Consider the following 21,018-nt stretch of genomic DNA (forward strand, 5'->3'; position numbering starts at 1 on the left):
AGTGTGTATCTGTTAAGCCCAAACTCCTATAATTTATCCCTGCCCAACCCTTCCCCTTTGGGAACCATAGGTTTGTTCTCAATGTCCATGACTCTGTTTCTGTTTTGTAAATAAGTTCATTTGTATCATTTTTTTAGATTCCACGTATAATTGATATCATATGATACTTGTTTTTCTCTGACTTCACTTAGTAGGATAATTTCTGGGTCCATCCATGTTGCTGCAAATGGCATTACTTCTTTCTTATGACTGAGTAATATTCCATTGTATATATATAACACATCTGCTTTATCTGTTCATCTGTTGATAGACACTTAGGTTTTTCCATGTCTTGGCTATTGTGAACAGTGCCACTGTAAACATTGGGGTTCATATATCTTTTCGAATTAAGAGTTTTCATCTTCCAGATATATGCCCAGGAGTGGGATTGCTAGATCATATGGTAGCTCTATTTTTAGTTTTTTAAGGAACCTCCATACTATTCTCCATAGTGGCTGTATCAATTTACATTCCTACCAACAGTGCAAGAGGATTCCCTTTTCTCCACACCCTCTCCAGCGTTTACTGTTTGTAGACTTTTTGATGATGGCCATTCTGACCAGTGTGAGGTGATACCTCATTATAGTTTTGATTTGCATTTCTCTAATGATTAGTGATGTTGAGCATCCTTTCATGGAGTTATGCACAACATTTAATTGTTTTTCTTATTGTTCTCATATTTATAAACATTTGTGAGTGTGTAAGAAGGGAAAACGTTAAGCTTCCATCTAATCTATTAGATTATAAGCATGATAGACTCATGTACATTTCCCTGCTAGTTCTTTAGCATCTTATCATGCATAGTGTAGCAGACACTCAATAAGTGGCACTAATTACTCAGCCCTGATGCCAATTGATAACAAAGTGCTAATCAAAGGATCTTCGATAAGCATAGAGTCTAGGAGAAGTCATGCTATTTTTTGGATATTTCATGCCTAATTCCAGCTTCTCTGGGTCAAAACAAAGGATTACTATTACAAAATCTCATTTATTTCCCTTCACACTGTATGTTAGCTGTATGACCAATGCAAATATGAATATTCAGGAAAAAATAAAATTCAAACAAAAATCTTTGGTTTGTTTTCAATTTATCTTTTTTTTATTATGGTTTCAGTATGGAGTTTGAAATCCTAATCAACATGGAATTTAGGCCTGTTTTAATCTTCCTACTTCGGATGTCAGGCTGTCTAACCCTAATTAAAGTGATGAAAGACTACAAAACAAAATGAAGGAGCCTATGAAGGTGAAGGATTAATCCTATCTATGGACATCTTTGTAGTTGAATTTTAAAAGTGACCTTCTTGTGCTGTCAGCTCATGAGCATACTGAGTCTGGAAAGAGTAAATGCTTTCATTCTCATGGTCCCTTAGCTGGCTAGTGGCTTAATACTGTAAAATTAGAGGCTAGTAGCATTTTGATGCTTTCAAATATTTGTATGTCGTAAATCTGAGTTACAAAGTTGATTTTATGTATGATCTGTGAATTTAATCTCATTGTTGTTCTACACACACACAGACACAAACACACACATGAAGTCTTATTTGGCTTTAAAGTGGTAAATCATTTCCAGAGGTGACCAACCACTGGAATCCATGAACAATATGGCTGTTCCTCATTTCACAGATTCTTGGAGAAACCACTCTTAGAGCTCCATACAGGGCACTTTGACCACATTGTTTTCTTTTTCTTTTCTGACTTTGCACATAGAAATCCCATGGGATGAGGAGGCCATTTTGAGAAACGGGTCACAGCAGCTTTTGAAATGCAGGCAGATAAGCAATTGGTGTCAAATTTTCTCTTTGGGAGAAAAAGAGATAAGGAAAGTTAATATATACTACAGTGGTAACTCAGTGAGGTTCTCTTCTAGTGGTACATTGTATAAATGATAATTTTTGACAACAGTCTTCTATAGGAAAGCTTTATGCTGTCTTTGAGTTATTAATAGTACATGGCACTGGTTTCGATTCAGACTTGGAGCTGAAGCAAATCATCATAACATTTTTTTTTTCTGTTCTTGCATCAGGTGTATTCCAAAAGCTTTTGAATTTATCCTTGGAATAGGAATGAAGAGTTTACCAAATACAATACATTTAATGGGAAAACCAAGTCAAATTGAGATGTAATCTCAAGGTGTTTTTATACCTAGTGTTCATGTACCTAGTCTTTTCAGAGGCTCATTGGTTTCTGTTTCTGTGATGTGAATTTAATTGATCTCAATATAGGCTTAAAATTCAATAAGCGTGTGATTATTCGCCATGTGTGCCGGGAGCCATCACACAGGCCATGCTCATGTAATCCTTACATGCCACCCTGTGAGGAATTATGATCCCAAGTTTTCAGATAAAGAAAGTCTCGCAAAACTGTGACTCATCCATGATTATGAGACTAATTGGTGATACGATAGGGATTATAAATCAGGTTATTTTACCTTCAAACCTTTTATACTTTCCAACGAAATTAATTTATAAGAGAAAATCTCAAAAACACTACAATATACACATTCTATTGATTGTTAGAAGATCAGCAATCTGATTCATCAAAGGAAGATTCTGTTGCCGACTCATTAAAGGAAGTTGATGCAGTGTATGGTTAATGCCGTTGGCTTTGGAGTCAGGCCAACACAGGGATGAACACTGGCTCCACAGCCGTGGAGAAATGTCATGACTTTGAGTAAAGTTGTTTGTGTTTTCACTTCTAAAAGTCTCAGTTTCTTCATCTACCAAACAATGATAATACAATGCATTTCATAATGTTATAACAAGGATTGAATACAATACTGAATTTAAAGCATTTAGCAGAGTACCCAGCAGATAGTACAGATTTTTTGGTAGCTATTATTAGTAGCAGTACTGGTGAGATAGGAAGAAAATATACAAATTGATTAAAGAAAGATGTGCATTATTGTTTTCAGGGACATATGAAGGCTTTCTTATTAATAAAATTGTATTGATCTCACTGCAGATTTTTAGTGATAAACAGCCTTTACATAGTATTTATAACTTTATGTGATGCTTTTTAAGATATTTTAAAATATGGAGCCAGATTAGAATATTTCCAGATATCCATATTTTAATTACTGTTGCTAATGGATTGGGAATAGTGGCATGAATAAATTCTAGACAGGTGAGGAGTCCTCAACCCTTTTAAAAGTATACAAAAATAATTATCTACAGTATATTCTTGGAGTCATTGAAAAAAATTTGTACAACTATTACACAATAGTTATACAAATTTTTGTATAACTTTGATAGGCTCTTAGAGAACAATTTCTCCCCTTGAAAATTATTCACTTTCTGCTAGAGTTAATATCTAGCACAATAGGTCAGAACTTAGTTTATAAGTCAGGAGAAATTGATTGGTTTTCATTATATGTAGATAAATTAATTTTGTTAAAATTAAAAAAGGTATACAACTAATTTATGGCAGAGAGTTTGGGACTTTAAAAACATTCCTGGTACAAGGAGTCTAGGTTGGGAATATATAGAATTAGTCTTCAGTTACATATGTGTACACAGATATGTATGCAATTAAAGATTAATTATATTAAGCTGAAGTTTTCCAAAATCTGTGTATACCCGTAGAGTTTCTTTTTTTCATTTCCTATAGATATTTAAAAATACTTCTCCATATAGACTTGGTCAAGATACATCAAAGTGTTTAAAGTCATAACTTTTGGATATTTGTCTATATACTAAGTACAGAGAACCTTATGCAAAAATGTGAATTTTAAGTATGCAGTCTTTGCAGATTTAATGCATCATGAGGATGAAATAGATAAATTTAAGAATGGTTCATCCTTTTATGATAAGCTAAGTTTCTGTTGCTGAGAACTGACTTTTGAAAATGATATGTATATGAAATAGGATTAAATGGATTAAAAAAATCTCCGTTTGTAAACATAAAGGGATGATGTGTATTTGTGTGTTATGTGTGTGTTCCAGCTTATTCATACCCTTGTCACCCTTTTAATTATCATCCTTTTAACTAAGCAGTGAGTTTTAATGTTTTAACCTTTAGGTCTTCAATATATGATCTATTTTGAAGCAAAAACATCTCAAATTCAAAATATAATCCCATTTTCATTTCTTTTCTCAGATGATGAAACATGCTTGGAATAATTATAAACGTTATGCCTGGGGAAAAAATGAACTGAAGCCTGTATCAAAAGGAGGCCATTCAAGCAGTTTGTTTGGTGAGTAGAATGTGCTTTGGCTTCTTACTGACAGTAACTTCTCTCCAGTTGACTGAACTTGTGGGTGATGGAAGAAGTTTGTGTGATCCTCCAGACTGTGTTGCTAGGAAACTTGCATACCTGATGGAGTTGTCTGCAGGGAATGTGCATAGTGTGTCCTTCAGACAGAGCACTGGCTGCACTTTAGAACCACCTGCATCCCTTGAAAAAATACTGATGCCTGAGGCACACTTCCAGAGATCCTTATTTAATGGATATGGGCACAGTATCATGATTTTCAGCTCCCATGTGGTACCAAGCAGAGGAGCATTTGTTGGCTGCATTAACTGCTTCCTGTCAGGTAAAAGCTGTGTCTTTATCAATAAGCTGGCCAAGGCAGCCAGCCGTGGTGACCTTCACTGTATCTCAGTGACTCTCAACTTTGGCTCTAAATTTCTCCTGTTTGTGCAGTGGAAGAGAAAGTGAGGATGGAGTCATCAGTTATTTAAACTTCCATTTATCCACTTTGGCATCATTTTATTGCTTTTGGTCCTCACAGCATCCCTCTGTGATTAGTACTCTAGGTATTAATAACATTCCCATCGTGCAGGTGCAGAAGCTAGGTAACAGAAGTGTAAGGTAGATTCCTTGGGTCACAGAGCTACCCAGTGCCCTTCTCACTGAACTCAGTTCCTCTTCAGTTCCCACAATTTTGTCTATAAGTAACAGGATGAAGAGGAGGGAACCTTGGTCTGATGCTTCTGAATTCACCATAGAAAAGGTGACTTTCTATACTTTAACTAAAGGTGTTAAATAGTATCAAATCATATAACAACAATATCAGCTGACACTATGTGCCACGTGCCATTTGTACACCTTTCATTTAACCTCATTATTATATGTATTTTATAGATGAGAAATATGAAGCTGAGAGAACAGCTTGCCCAGTGTTAGCCATCTACTAACTGGCTGAGCTGGGACTTGAACCCACATGTGGCCAAGGTCAGAGTCTGCTCCTAATCACCCCATTATGCTTTTCCATTTATTTAGGACCTTCCATGTGTTTGGCTCTCTTTCCAGCACTGGTGTTAATAAACACAATACAAGTCTTTGCAAAGTTCATGACCTAGTGCAGAAGACATATGTGTAGATAGTGAATTATCAAAGCACTAGGTGGTTCAATAGATATTCATAGGAAGTTCTGAAGAACCATAGGCTCTCTGGTAGGGAGAAAGGCATTGCAGGAACAGTTAGGGAGAGCTGGAAGAGTGGGGAAAAGGCTGGTCTATCACAGTGACACACTTTAGAGATGAAAAGAGCCACACCTGGAGTCGTGGCAGTACAAGTAATTTCAGATGTTACTAGAGTAGTGTTTTTGAGGACACGGTGACTAGTTAACATGGGTGATGGGAGGTAGGAATTGAAGAGAGAAACTCAGAAACTTCATGCAGACTCAAAGGTCTTAATTTTTTATTGTTTACTATAACTTTAAAAAAATTTTAATTCTATTTTTGCTTTTATCTCTATGAAAGTTGTTCATAGTATTAAGAAGTCAGTTTTGTGTAACTTTGCCAGAGTCTTTATCAAAGAGATTACTTGGCTCTCTGTTAATACAGTGATGGTTTTTAAATTTATTATTAAGCCTTAAAAACATACTGAGTCTCTTAGTATGGAATGTGGAGGTGAATAAGACATGCCTTCTCTATTCTAAGGAAGTTTACAGACTAAAAGGAGATGCATATAAGTAGTTATAATGGAAGACAGAAAGTGGTGAGTGCAAGAGCAATGTAAAGTCTTCCTGCTGAGGGAGTTCAGAGGAAATAAATGAGAGTCAGGACTGGCTAGGAGGATGGGAGGAGAGGTTAGGATCAGTCAGGGCTGCAAAAAGAGGGGGTAGAATTCCAGTTTTGAGTAATGATTTCTTAGAGCTATCACTAAACAATTTTAGATCTAATTATATTTAAAGAGTTTTGCACAGGTGCACTTTGATGTAATTACATTAAAATTAATAAGTGTGTTGCTCCTTGGTTTCAGGTCTTTTTTTTTTTTTCTTGCTAGAGAATGCAATCCCAAATGAAATTTCTAAGAGATTTATTTTCTGCAACTCAGAAGAGACTTTAAAGATTAGTGTACCCATCTATAGCCTGTGATTATTTTTAGTTTGGTTTTGATGCAACTTTTAAATTTTCTTTCACTGAAAGATGTTTAGACTGTGTTCAGTATTCTTGTTTACCAGTAAATTCAGTATTACCCACTTGCTTTCCAAGGTATGGTCAATGTGCATGTATGGATCTGTCAAAGGTGTTTTACTGAGTAAATATTTTTCTGATATTTTCAGGTAATATCCAAGGAGCAACAATAGTAGATGCCCTAGATACACTTTTTATTATGAAAATGAAAGACGAATTTGAAGAGGCAAAAGCATGGGTTGACGAAAATCTAAATTTTAATATGGTAAGTTAAAAAAAGCTGCCAATTCAGTTCTTAAATCTCAGTTAACATAAATAAATTCTCTTGTGGGGCAGATTATTGTACTGTACCCTAGCAGAAACAAATAATGCAGTTTTAAGTACTATCATACTATATTCTTAACTTGCCCTCCCTTACTACACAAGTCCATGCCTTTGTTTTTTGGCAAACTAAGAGTAAGAAAAAAGAAATTAATATTTATTAAGACCTACATGTGCCAAGTATTCTTGTTCAAGTCTCACAACAACCCTGTGAGATGGGTATTATTTTCACACCTTTACAGATTAGAAATCGGAGCCTCAGAGGCTTATCTAGACCACACAGCTAGTTGTGTGTCAGGGCTGTGAGCCTAACACGGGTCTGTGTGACTCCAATGTTCATGCTTTTGCACTGCACCATGGTGCGTTATTGTGACTTTGTTAGATGAACATTTGTTAAATGGAGCCCAGGGTGTCATGGTGAGCTGCAGTTCAATGAAAGACCACAAAAGAAATTGAAATAAAGAAGTTTATTACTTAACAGGTCCTGAGAAGGTACATGACTCACCTGCAGGGGGCACATAAGGAGGTCAAGGCAGAGTACAGACAGACAGAAAGACAGGACCTGGGGCACATGCCATTATTAGGGTAGGTGAAGTGCTTTGGGGTTCCAAAGCTAAGGCCAAATTGGTCAATTCAAACCAATTGGTAAGCTCCACAGTGGTCTTTTCTAAGGGGCATGCAAGGGGAAGGCCCTGGGAGGTGGGGGAGACATGATCACAGAGGGAGTCATATCAGGAACTGACATTTGCTTGGGACTCTGGGGCTGTTAATCGAGGGCACACTCTTGCATGAGGGGCTAGTGTCCATTTAAAGCCCCTGCAAGCCACTTGGCCAAACAAGATGGCTGCCGAGTCAGTAATACCATGAAGTAGCTCCTCTCAACGCTCCACATGCATCCAGGAGCAGCTGCATCTACTTTCCCATAAATAAGGCTATAACCTTTGTTGATTGTAGACCCTTATCAGTTTAAACTTTTTTTTTTCTTTTGGCCACATCATGTGCATGAGGGATCTTAGTTCCCTGACCAGGGATTGAACCCATGCCCCCTAAAGTGGAAGCTCAGAGTCCTAACCACTGGATTGCCAGGGAGTTCCCAGTATAACCTTTTGTCAATTTATATATGAAATATTTTTTTTAATTTCGTATATGTACTATCATTTTTAACAAACCTCAATACCCACTGTACGCCAAGGAAAAGGTTCATAATTAAGGACAGTGGACTCTTCTAATACTACTTCTTGATAATTAAGGAGGACTACATCTTGTCAGAGCTAATCTAATTCCACAGTCATTGCTTTACCTTGTAATGAGGTTGACAGAGAGCTTGTTTTAAGAACAGGAAAAATTGACCCTGGTGTTTTTGAGTCATTCACTTATGTTTGCATTATTGGTGTTTTTTTAAGTTCAGTTATACATACACACACACACATATACACGTGTGTGTGTGTGTATTCTTTTTCAGATTCTTTTCCATTATAGGTTATTACAAAATACTAAATATAGTTTCCTGTGCTATGCAGTAGGTCCTTGTTGTTTATCTATTTTATATATAGTAGTATGTATCTGTTAATCCCAAATTCCCAGTTTATCCCTCCCCCTTTCCCCTTTGGTAACCATAAGTTTGTTTTCTATGTCTGTGAGTCTATTTCTGTTTCATAAATAAGTTCATTTGTATCATTTTTTTAGATTCCACATATAAATGATATCATGTGATATTTGTCTTTCTCTGCCTCACTTATTTCACTATTGGTATTATTTTTAATCTGAGATTACTTTGCAGATATTCTTGTAAGCCTCTTGTCTATCTGGTAAGCATTCGATAATATCTGTAAATCTCCATAACCAATCACAAGTAACATGCTGTATGTTGAGAATGGACAAAGAAAGGGTGTTTCCCTGCTGACCCCTCTGCTTTGTGGAGCTCTTGTTCTCCCACAGACCAAGTGAGAATACCAACATCGTTCAGAGTATAAAGGTAGCATAAAGCTGAGTCTTTTTCCTACCTCTTTGGATTAAAAACGTATATAAATTAAAAGTTTTAATGTTTTGTTCCTACTCCTCTAATTAATTGCCATATGTACCCCATTTTGGAGATCACTGACTTAAAGTACAAGCAGATGAGTCTATGCTTAATCTGCCTTATAATTGAATTTAGAATATAAAGGAGACAGTATTCCAATACAAAGGGACCTTGGAGATTGATGTGTTCAGTCTTTTTATTTTAAATATGAGAAAACAGGCCCAAGGAGCAAGTGATTTTGTAAGGTTCTACAGCTCTTTGGTTGAACATGACGTCTGGTAGCTTGGATATTATCAATAGAACTGAGTGAAAAATTAAGGCAATGAACAAAAAATTAGATTTCCTTCTGAGGGTTTATTGTTTCTTAATAATACTTTTTTCCTGCCTTGTTATTTTTGAGTAAATTTAGCTACCTACCAGTAAATAATAATGAGCTTGTCTTCAGCTTATATATGGAGGAGAGAATGGAGAATGTGTTCCCTCCACTGCCCCTCGCCTCCAGAAAGGTAGGGGAATGAGAACTAGATTCTTCCAGAGTCTAATGATGGAAGACGGGAAAGTAGACTTTAGTGACACTAGACCCGAATAGTGTCCAGGTCCCTTGTCTGGCACATGTAGCATTGCTGCCCCAAACCTCCCCCAAATACTGCAGCAGTTCTTTGCTTTCGTGCCCAGTGGTAGTCTGAGAAACTCTGGAATCATTTATTTAAAAGGACTAAGCAAAAAGGCCTCTCAAGGTAATAGACAAGGTAACAGAAGGCAGTTGGCTGGCCTCAGACCATGACCGGGTGACATGAATGTGTTCCATGGACCGTGGGGACCTATTAGGAAGCAGAGGGAATCTAATAGAGGATATCAGAGTATTTATTTATTTATTTTTATATATTTATTTATTTATTTTTGGCTGCATTGGGGCTTTGTTGCTGTGCGTGGCCTTTCTCTAGTTGCGGCGAGTGGGGACTACTCTTCGTTGCGGTGCACGGGCTTCTCATTGCGGTGGCTTCTCTTTTTGCAGAGCACGGGCTCTAGGCGCACGGGCTTCAGTAGTTGTGGCACTTGGGCTCAGTAGTTGTGGCTCGCGGGCTCTAGAGCGCAGGCTCAGTAGTTGTGACACATGGGCTTAGTTGCTCTGTGGCATGTGCGATCTTCCTGGACCAGTGCTCAAACCTGTGTCCCCTGCCTTGGCAGACGGATTCTTAACCACTGCACCACCAGGGAAGCCCAGAGTATTTAGAAGCGAAGAAGAGCAAATTCTTTGGCTTCCTTACTTGTAAGATAAAGGGATTAGAGTATAGGTTGAGTGATGGCTAAGATACTGAGCTTTGTTTCTTTAAAATTGTATTTTTATAAGATTTTATTCAATGAGTTGAAAGATTTTTATGTAAAATATCATTTTAAAACTGTTATTGATAGTCTTGGGCTATACCCTTCAAAATATACTTTAAAAATATACTTTAAAAAGTCATAGTCACATGTCTCGAATTTCTGTTTATTTTACTATTCCTAATTTGAAAGGTCTTGAAACATACTTGTTGCAGTTCTTTCTTTGGGTATTGCCATATTTTCCTTTAAAAATATAAAAGTTTATCAATAATATCCAAATGATAATACTTCCCATATCAAAATTAATAACAAATATAAATTCAGGACAGCTATCTTGATTTACTCTCCTAATCATTTTTTTTTTTTTTTTTTGACTGCGTTGGGTCTTCGTTGCTGCTCGTGGGCTTTCTCTAGTTGCGGCAAGCAGGCTCAGTAGTTGTGGCTCTTAGTTGCGGTGCACATGCTTCTCATTGCGGTGGCTTCTCGTTTTGGAGCACAGGCTCTAGGTGCACGGGCTTCAGCAGTTGTGGCACACGGGCTCAGTAGTTGTAGCTCTCGGGCTCTAGAGCACAGGCTCAGTTGCTGTGGCACATGGGCTTAGTTGCTCCGTGGCATGTGGGATCTTCCCGGACCAGGGATCGAACCCGTGTCCCCTGCATAGGCAGGCAGATTCTTAACCACTGTGCAACCGGGCAAGTCCCATCTCCTAATCCTAAACTTACAGTTTTCTGGTTGGTTTTATTATGTCCCATTAGAGAATTTGTCTTATAGTCACTCGTTCTACCCACAGATTCAAGTGATTATGTCAACAATTACACCGTTTTTTTTTTTCTGAAAACGCTGAAAATTTTTTCCCATTTATCCAAAGGAAGGAGAAATTGGAAAAGCTTAAACAGAGACAGAGAAAACTTATTTTTATGGATAACGTGTAGTAGCATTCCAGCCTGGATAAATTATTGCTTGTTTTCAAATTAACGCTTTTTCCTGATAAAGTATTTTAATTGACAGTAGGAAGGTATTGCAAAAAAAAAAGTTAATGCATCCAAATTTATTGCAAGGGAAAAAATAACAACGAAACTGAAGTAGAGCCACTATTGTTGAGAGTTGGTTTATCCTGTGGTGCTCCTGAGTATAAACAAATCTTAGAGTCAAGAATAAATTTATTTATATGTGAAATATTCAATTTGCATCACTTAAAGGTGTAAAGTAAATGTTTTTTATTGGTTTATACTGTCATTAACTAAAACTCATTTTCTTTTAATTAAGGCATAGCAAGTTGATTGAATTTGCATACTTGGTAGTACAGAGTTCAAATGGCTTTAATAGCTGACTTAAAATAATCACTGGGGATAATATGGAGGAGCAAGGGCTTCAGGTGGAGCTTTGTATTTATTCCAAGTATCTAGAGGCACAGAGGTCTGGGCAGAAAACTCTAAGGGTAGACTCCAGTGGATGAGTTTTCTGGTTTTCATTCAAAGTAATCCTAGGACAAGGAATCTAAAACAGATCCTTAATTACTCATTATTCATTCATTAATTCATGCATGCATTAATTATATACTAAATAACTTTTCTCAGGTACTTATCCTCATGGAGCTTATATAGCATGAATAGTAGTCAGAATACCGAGCTCAGGCCACGTTTTTTAGGAATGAAGAAAGGACAAAGGAAATGGCTATTTAAAGAGTACTAAGACTTACCAAGTATTATGCTAGGTGATTTTTTTCATAGGTTATCTGATTCAGTCTTTGTGACAAATTACAGAGGGTAAGTGGTGTTTTCCCTATTTTTATAAATGAAGAGGTAGTTAACTAATCTGCCCCAAATCATGCAGCAAGTAAGAGCTGTGTTTTGAATAAAGTCTGCCTAACTCAATGACCCTGTTTTTAATGGAGAGGAAATGCAAAGAGTTGTGAAATATATAGGCAGCCAGAGAATTTGAGTCCCTCAAAGTTAGGCATGTAATCTTAATATCTCAGTACTCATTAGGCTACGTTGTTCCATAGGTATTCAATAAAGATTAATTAAATGATTGAGACGTTGTTATCTTGTCCTACTTCCTGACAAACTGTGCTAGACTCAGCTAGGAGACAAGCTGACAGAGTGCAAGGGTAGCTGCATTGTGTCATATTTTTATGTAGTTAGAAATGATCTGGAGTTCAGGTGCAGTTGATCTGCTTGTTTTCACCTAACCTTCCAGAACAGATTTGTGGTGGTTCCTAATACAGGAAGATCACTAACATAAGAACAAATGATCAAGAGTTTTATATTTGGGTGTTTCCAAATTCAGTTCTGAGCTTCCTCCTCTTTACTGTGACTTTAAAGAAGTATTAATTACCTCGATCCTTCCATGAGAAATATTGAAAACTGTCTTCAGTAATGAATTTTATAGACTATATAGACATTTTTTGCAGATAACAATTTCTTATATAAACCTTCAGTAAAAATCAGAGCTATATGAAAATTAAAAAGCATTTTTCTCCATTGAGGTAAAGTGATATCTCTGTATGACAGGCTGAGCTTTGAGAATGACAAAGCCTAGATGAGTAGCTTGTTCCAGACACTAACTAGCAACACAGTGAGACTGATCTTTAACAAGCACCTGGATTGTGCTTTTGATTGTAATGAACACCTTAGTTTTAGATAACAGAGGTATTGGTGGCAACAGTGACTTTATTTTTTAGTTTAAAGATCCAGATTTTTCTCCTATCCAACCAGAATGCCATCCTACTTTTCAGAAAAATAAGCTGTAGGGTTCTCTATCTGAAGGTTGTAAATTGACCTCAAAAAGCAACTTTGAATCTCCTTGAATGCCTGAATGAGTTCTTGGCTTAGGTCCAGAGCTCCATGCCATGGAGCATGAAAGAAGTGACATTTGCCTTAGTCTTGCTCTTGTTAAAGCTCTGTTTTAGAGCAGCATTACATCCTAATGGTGCAGATAACTGAGTTAATTATCCTATCGAATGGAGTTATTTAATATTTTCTATCCGAATGCTAATCAGTGTCTGCCAAGGGTGATGATTTGGGTTTTGGCTATAAGGATACTGATCTGTTCCCTCTGACCATAATTAGTGATATGTAGATTGGACTGCTACTTGAGGGTCCTTCTGGACCTTCGTGGTAAAACCAATCTACTGACAGAGAGAAGATGTTGATTTTGCCTATCTTTGTGGCCCAAAGAATTTGCACTTTGTTCATCTAAAGAGATTTATCACGTTACTTAAATATGAAGTTAAAAGCTGCTCAGACATATGTTATACTAAGCTATAAAGTTTAATGTTGCAATTTAATCTGTTAAAAGGAGTTGTAATCCTCAGAATGTTAATACAACACATACTTTAAAGTACCATTTATAAATGAATGTGTATGCTAAGCCTAAACATAGGCAAGGCTTATAGGCAATAACCTGTCTTTAAGCAATGGGTTTGTAAAGTGTCATGTTTCCACTGGTTCTCAGTAAGGTAAAGCATAGTTACCATATGTTAGTAGCGGAGCAATTGTTATTAAACAGTTATTGCATTGGTTTGTAGTGGGACAGTTGTTATTAACGCTTCTTGCTTGCTCCTCGCTTATAGTTCATTGAGCAGAAAGCTGACAGGAAGTTTGGAGGAATAGCTAGCAAAGAAGTATTCTCTGATCTTAGGGCTCAGAGAAATACTCTTTAAAAAAAACCTCTAATAACTGGGACCAAACACTGAGAAGAGGATTAAGATATTTCTGAAAATGAAAGTTCTTTTCCAAGAAGTCTTTTTCAATTTAATGCAATCAATCAGACCTGCCCTGCTGTATGGAATCATAAGTTAAGAATTAAGGAGAATTCCTTAAACTTGATGCAGGTTTGATTCTAAATAATTATCATAAGGCCTGAAGGTGCAAAGAAACAATATATCTATTCTTCAAGGAAAGTCTGCGCCTGTATAGTTCTGCAGTCAAAAACTGTGGCTGAATCCATTCTCCAACCTAAATTTGTTATTCAAATGGTCAAGTCCATTATTTCACTTACTAAAATCTACTAAAATCTATCATTTTATAGATAATTTTGGTAAATAAGTTGCTTATAAAAAATACAACCTAATAAATTTCTCTGAGTTACTTAAAATACTATCTTGTAAGAGATTGATCTTTTAGGCACTCAGGTTGAAACAGGGATTTTGAAGTGTTCACTTTCCCTCTTGTCTGGATATGGTTAGATTCTTCATGCCTGTGAGCTCCTGATCTGTTTATTTGAAGGACACCTTTCCCAGTAGAGAGATGGAGGATGACGTGAAGGATGGGAGGAGGGAGCCATACAAAATGGTTTATTGAATTAAACTTTTTTCCATTTTAGCAAGCTTTATCACTTTATCTCATAATTTTACATATACGTATAGTAAGCCAGAGGACAGCAATACTAAGGAAAGGGATAAACTTAAGGTGGAAATTATCAGTCTAAGACACCTAAGGCAATATGAGAGATAAGTAGTGAAGCCTAGTTTTTCCATGATTTCACCTCTTGATTTTAGATGTAAACTTAATTATACCATATATTTTATTAAATTTATGTATGATTCTGGTTAAGTGTGTTCTTTGATTCAAAGGCTGTTGGTAGAGGAAACTCAAAGTGAAAGAGCAATTTCTCCAGTCTGCATGGTTTTGTGGGTAGGCCTTAAGCCAAAAATATCCACCTTCCACTTGCTCATCAGTTGTGATATTAACTAGCAGGTGCGTGCAGTTTAAACAAAGACTGGATCTGCTTCTCAAACTGGTGCTCACATACAGCTATGTACTAGAAGCCATGGACTACATGGGGCATATTCCTGGAATGTGACCTTACTTAAAGATTTAAGGGATTTAATCTCATTTAAAACAAACACAGATTGAAGGAGACTACAGAATCTACATTGTTAAGATAAATACAAAAGATTTTAGTGTTGCAGGCTGTTTGGGGCTTCCCTCCTTTACATACTGTTCTCTGCCTGCCCTGACCCCTCTCCTGTCATTAGGGTAAATCACTGGAAAAGTTTTAGAACATCTTAAAAAATGCTGCATGAATGTTAATAGGATGCATATCTTCATTTAGATTTAATAAGCTTATTTTAATGGAAATCAGAGTCAGAAGTTTATAAAATTGGCCTCAAACCCTCAGATTGTAGAAGTTCACTTTTGAAAACCCAGATATTGTATAAATTAAATCAAGCCCTAAAGGAAGCTTGGTCAGGATACTGTATTTCAAAAGAGGATTTGAAACCTGACTCCCATGAGAGTCAGAGAAGGTGTATCAGTTTGCATTCTAGTATTTAGAAGATTGTGATTCTGGAGTTTCTGATTTTCCAAGAACCCCTGAGGAAGCTAGGCCTTATTTGTTTACTTAAGCTGAGCTTTTGTGCAGTGGTAATGGCACTTATTTTATTGAGTACTTTACCTGTGGCAGGCATTGTGCATGGTGCTTTACATTCATGGACTTTGTAGCGCCTTGTAAGAAATGCACTGTCCCTTTTTACAAATGAGAAAACCAAGGCTCAGAGAGAATATGTGACTTGCCTTGGATCTTGCACTCAGTGGGCTCCTGAACCAACCTTCAGTCCCAGGTCTTTCTGACTCTAAGGTAGTGTTTTGGTAGTCTGCTGCCCCCAGTCTAGCCAGCCAATTTATGTTTTTATCTTCTTAGTGTTTTTCATCAAAGGATCTGTAAAGAGTGACCTAAAGTGTATAAATTTCAGTTTTCTGACCTAAAACATAATATAACCCAAAATGTTAAGAGCTCTCAAATTAAGGTTTCTAAATAATTTAGATTTAACTTTGAAAAAAAAAAAGTAGAAAAAATTATATGCTGGGAATTCAAATGTAATTTTGGTTTTCAAAAGAAGGTAGATATGATGACTACTGAATACAACTAATGGTGATGTGACTTCCTGAGCGAGATCTTTAAAGACAAGAACACAAGTAACTGGGAACCTGTATGGATTCACTAACAAGCCAGATTTGCTTCTTGGATAGGCTCACCAAACTGTTAGATCCGAGAAATTCAAAAAACAGAGCACTGACCTCGAGCATGGCACTTTGCAAAACCGTCTCTCAATATCTTACAGACAGCGGAAGATAAATAGAATTTAGGTTCTAGAATACATTGCTGGATCAATAACTGGTTGTACCCAGTAGGTGACTGATATCTTGCTGAAGATGTATTTATGATGGTGTTTGACATGGCTCAGTCTTCTACCATGCAATAATTTTCATCAGATGTTTATATAAAAGTCCTGATTGTCCAAAATTTTCATAGGAGGAAAAGAGAATGTATATCAAATGAAGCCAAAGCTAGAATAAGAATATAAAATCATCTTAACAGACTTCAGTAGGCAGAAATGTGGAGGACTATTCTTAGGTTTAGAAACTGAAAAACACAAGTACCAATTGAGAGTGATAGGATTTGAGGGTTTTATTTATTAGATTTTATTATTAGACATTGTTACCTTTAGACATAAGAAGTATAGCTGTGTGAGCCAAAACAAATTAACGATTTGCTTCCTCTTTCCTTATCAGTAATTTTGTGGAATATTAAAGCTTTTACCAATATTTATGTAATACTCATTCAGAGTAATACACATCACAGATAAATTGTTCCCATGTAAAGTACTTTAATCAAATTGTATTAGGTGCATACTACAAATTATGAAATACAATTGAACGAACTCACCAGAGTCTTATATTATGATGCTTTTGCCTAACTCTGGCCTAGTATGTGTCTCTCCCAAGTAATATTCATGACCTTCCTTTTGCAAGAAATTTTTTGAAAATTTTTTTTAACTTAAGCAATTACTTAGCTTTAATTTGTTAGATCCTTATACCTTTTTAGAGAGAGCATGTGGAAATTAAAGAAAATATACCTCTTTTTTTCCTTCTGGAATTGTTTTCGCCCACTAAAATGTAGACTCCATGAGTTTGAGGACCTTATGAGTCTTCATTGCCCCGTCCCTAGAACCTAGGACAGTGCCTGACACATAGTAGTTGCTTAATAAATGTTTGTTAAAGGAAATAATGTCTCAGATGATTGTGACTAAGCTCATCTGCTGGATATGTGACTCCATATATTAGTTTGCTGTTAGCCCCTGTGATTTCAGCGAATTGTTTGATACCAGGCAAAAGTGAACAATTACTGGGTAGGCCTAATGGACATGAAAAGAAGCTAACAAAAGCTTGAAGCTGAAACCATACACAAGCCCCTGTGTCCCTATCCTCTGAAGCAAAAGGCTTTTTCTTTAGTCTTCTAGGCGTCCCCTGAGCCTCAAAAGGCTGGCTGAAGAGTTAATGATCAGGAAATATGAAGATGTAGAAACAAAGAATAGCTGTTGGGCCAGGAAACTGGTAACAATTTAGACTATAAATCTGCCACATCGCAGAATCACCGAGCTCCCAGTCCCCTGAAAGATATACATAAAGGCCTGGCACACATTCCTATGTTGTTTTTACAGGAAGCAAGCCCACACCAGATGAAAACTGCTGACCACAAGCACATAGACCCTAGACCATTTGAAACCAGAAGGTTGATGACGCTTGAAATTTCACCTTGATGCCAACCAATCCGAGAATGGTGCACGAGCTGATCGCACACCCTGCAGCCCCTCCCTCACACTGCCTTTAAAACCCCTCCCCTGAAAGCCATCGAGAATTCCGGTCTTTTGAGCACGCGCTGCTCATTCTTGTTGCTTAGTGCCCTGCAGTAAACCTTGTACTCTCCTTTACCACACACGACATGGTGTCAGTAGATTGGCTTTAGTGTGTGTGGGCAAGCGGACCCAAGTTTGGTTCGGAAACAAAGTGTACCTACCATCTATTGTAGGTTAGCTGTGCTAAATTATCTAGTAATAGAATGTAGGACATATCCATGTAGTAGTCAAATATTGTAAAATAATAGAAGTATTGGCAATAATTACTAATTACATGCCACAATTATATGACCATTAATAAAGATACTTGATGCATTATCATGTGAGGTGATATAGGAGTCAGGATAACAGAGCCCTAGACCAGGAATCGGAGTAGTCAAGTTTAAATCCTGATTCAACCACTTATTAGTTGTCTGACCTTAAAAAAGTCATAGTAACTACTATAAATCTCAGTGTCTCCATTTGTAAAATGGATGTAAGAATAGCAATTATTTCACACAGTTGATATAGGACTAAATGACATATTCCATGTAGAGATTAGCACAGGATATAGAGCTTTGTAAATAATAATAAAAGCAAACTATTATTGATATATACAAGAGCTGTTTTAACAAGGTACAACATATATTATTATAATCTCCTTTATGCAAAGGTGAAATTTCTTCTCAGAGAAATGTGATCATCCCAGACCACAGACAGAAAATTTGGGAACCAGCACTAGAACCCAAGTCACTCCAACTTCAAATCCTATTTGCATTCTAGCTGTGCTACTTTAAAATGATGTGGGAAGAATTCTAGAATAATGTTGAACTACCAGCAAAAGTATAAAGAGTCTGAATGGTCTTTCGGGAAGAAAAACAGGCAAATGAATAAAATAAAAGAACACAGAATAGAAAAGTAGAATGTCCTGGGCCTGTCGCATCTGCACAAAGAATATTGAGTATTGTATCTAGTGTTGAATAGAGGGAGGAAATAACTTCATTTTATAAATATTTTTATAATTGTTATTTTAAGAGTCAAAATTATTTATCTATTTACATGTGTTTTGACACTGTTAGAAGACAGGGCTTTTCCCTCTTGTGTATAAATTTCTCTGGGCAAGCATATAGGATTGAACAAAATTTAAATATTTCGTGCACTTTATCACGGTGATATTTTTCTCAATTGTGTACTACCATTTATATATGAACCTCCTTTATTTTGTTTCCACAGAATGCTGAAGTTTCTGTTTTTGAAGTAAATATACGCTTTGTCGGTGGACTAATCTCAGCTTACTACCTGTCTGGAGAAGAGGTAAGATGAAAAGTGACATATAAATGGGAATTATGAAGTGTCTTAAAATGATATTCTCCAAGTAAAGTATGCTTTTTGTGGTATCCATTAAATTTTCACGTTTTGATGGGCCTCTAGCATATACCGAATTTCTTATAATATGTACTAATTAAATGAGCACACTGGGAAAGTCTGACAGAGCATGTTGTCAGGAAATGTTAGGCGATGCCTTTAAAAAAGCCTGGCTCCATTATATTATGTATGGTGTGATTAAAACTACAAATTATGTATGCCTATGGACAAAGTAAAGAGGTTTAGTATAGTGGCAGGTTTGTGGATTTCTTTCTTTAAAAATTATTTTAATGTTAGTATAATATTAGCTTAATAAAAACTTATTTGAAATAAAGCTTGGCAAGTAGATATAAAAATTAGAGTATTTAAGAAATTGAGGGGGTGAGTGAGATACTCAGCTTCCCAGTTAGAAGTCCTGTAGGCCAGTAACCCTACATAAAGTGCTTTGCAGCTCCTCCTAGGTTGGGGCTTAATTAATTATCGCTGCTCAGAACAAAGAAGGAATTTTTAATTTAGCTGCCTTTTATTGATAGATTAAGAAAGGATTTTTGTATCATGCTCATGAAGAGCACAGATGCTGTTTTCCTGAAAGGTTTTGGACAGCTTTATGAATAACAACCTAAGAGTCCACTGAGAGTCATTAGAATGGACCTCACCTTTAATTTCAACAGTGTTAAAAGCTGACATCAGGAAAAACAGTCACGTATTTCGATTGCATATCAATCAGATTTGTGTTAGCCTCAGCAATCTGACTGGGGGGAAGAGTGGATCTTACCTAGTGTACTAGTTCATGTATTTCTATGCTTTTTCAAACAAATTTAAGCAGAGCAATATATGCTTAATGAGGAAGACTGCTTTACTTTGTTTCTGTCTCTCAAATGCTTTCCTAGTCATAACAAAACAGCCTGTACAATCTTAACATTCTCCTTCTTTTTAGATTTTATTCTACCATAGAAATTTTCAAAGTATATAGATGGCTTCTATATTCCCCTGTATCTGTCCTGTTTGTGATAAACCCTGTTCTTCATTATCCCTCTTCTTTCCTTTTTCCAGTCGCAAATAACTTCATTTGTTCATTTTGGTGTAGGATGTTCTAAACACTAAGCCTGGGAATCCATATTTTTAAAAACTCATAGCTAAAATTAATTACTGTTTTTTTTACTAAAGAAGTTTCTGCTTTTAGAATATTTGTCTTTGTGTATCCAGTGCCTGTGTATTCTCATTGTTTTTGACGTGACATACTTAGGATGACCTTGGTTTTAACTTCCTTCATCATTTCTGTGGCGTGAGACAATCTGGAGGAAATAAGGACTTCTTCATTGTATCTGGGCTCAGATAGGGTAATGGAGCATGCAAAGAGAAACAATTATGTATTTCTTCTAAATATGCATCATGTAGATTAGGATACTTTTTTACTCATAACAGTGTCTTAAGTTTATATACCTGTGTTTGTTTCTATATGTGTGTATGCTTACTAGAGACATATATGTTTATATACTGATATAAATATAATACAGATATAGCTTGCCTACAGATAAAATCATCTGCCTAAGACATTGTAAGGATATTTTTAAATTCTATACTTAGCTAACTTTAGTAAGCAAAGGACTACAAAGAACACCTCCACTGAAAATAATTATTCTTTTAGTATATACGCTTTGTCCTTATCCCTGTGCAAAACATTCATTGTGTTAATTATATCTATATTTTCTGTATTTTAATTTTATGATAAAAGTTACCTTAGGTATTTTCTTTCTTACATATCAATACTTTTCTTTGTTTCTATAGAATACATTTTAATTTTAGTTCTTAAAGATTCATCTTCTCAGCATAGTTTTTGCTAACTATTCCCTAAACATTAGACAGTTGGGTTGTTTCCAATATTCCTATATTTTGAATAATGTAGCTATAATCAGCCAATAAATATATTTATCCTCTAAAGTGGGATTGCCAAGTGAGAAGCGATTAG

At 36.2% G+C, this 21,018-nt stretch overlaps 1 protein-coding gene across 1 annotated transcript in view; it reads left to right on the forward strand.

The window, feature by feature from the left end:
- The window catches only part of MAN1A1 (mannosidase alpha class 1A member 1), a 165,674-nt gene that overhangs the window by 40,916 nt on the left and 103,740 nt on the right, over positions 1-21,018 (forward strand). The window contains exons 3-5 of the mRNA XM_061207179.1: positions 4,135-4,231; positions 6,549-6,664; positions 18,918-18,998. Coding sequence (XP_061063162.1) covers positions 4,135-4,231; positions 6,549-6,664; positions 18,918-18,998 — 294 coding nt within the window. The remainder of the gene's footprint in view (positions 1-4,134; positions 4,232-6,548; positions 6,665-18,917; positions 18,999-21,018) is intronic.

Source organism: Eubalaena glacialis, chromosome 12 (assembly GCF_028564815.1).
Source record: "Eubalaena glacialis isolate mEubGla1 chromosome 12, mEubGla1.1.hap2.+ XY, whole genome shotgun sequence".
In the NCBI taxonomy this organism is placed as follows: domain Eukaryota; kingdom Metazoa; phylum Chordata; class Mammalia; order Artiodactyla; family Balaenidae; genus Eubalaena; species Eubalaena glacialis.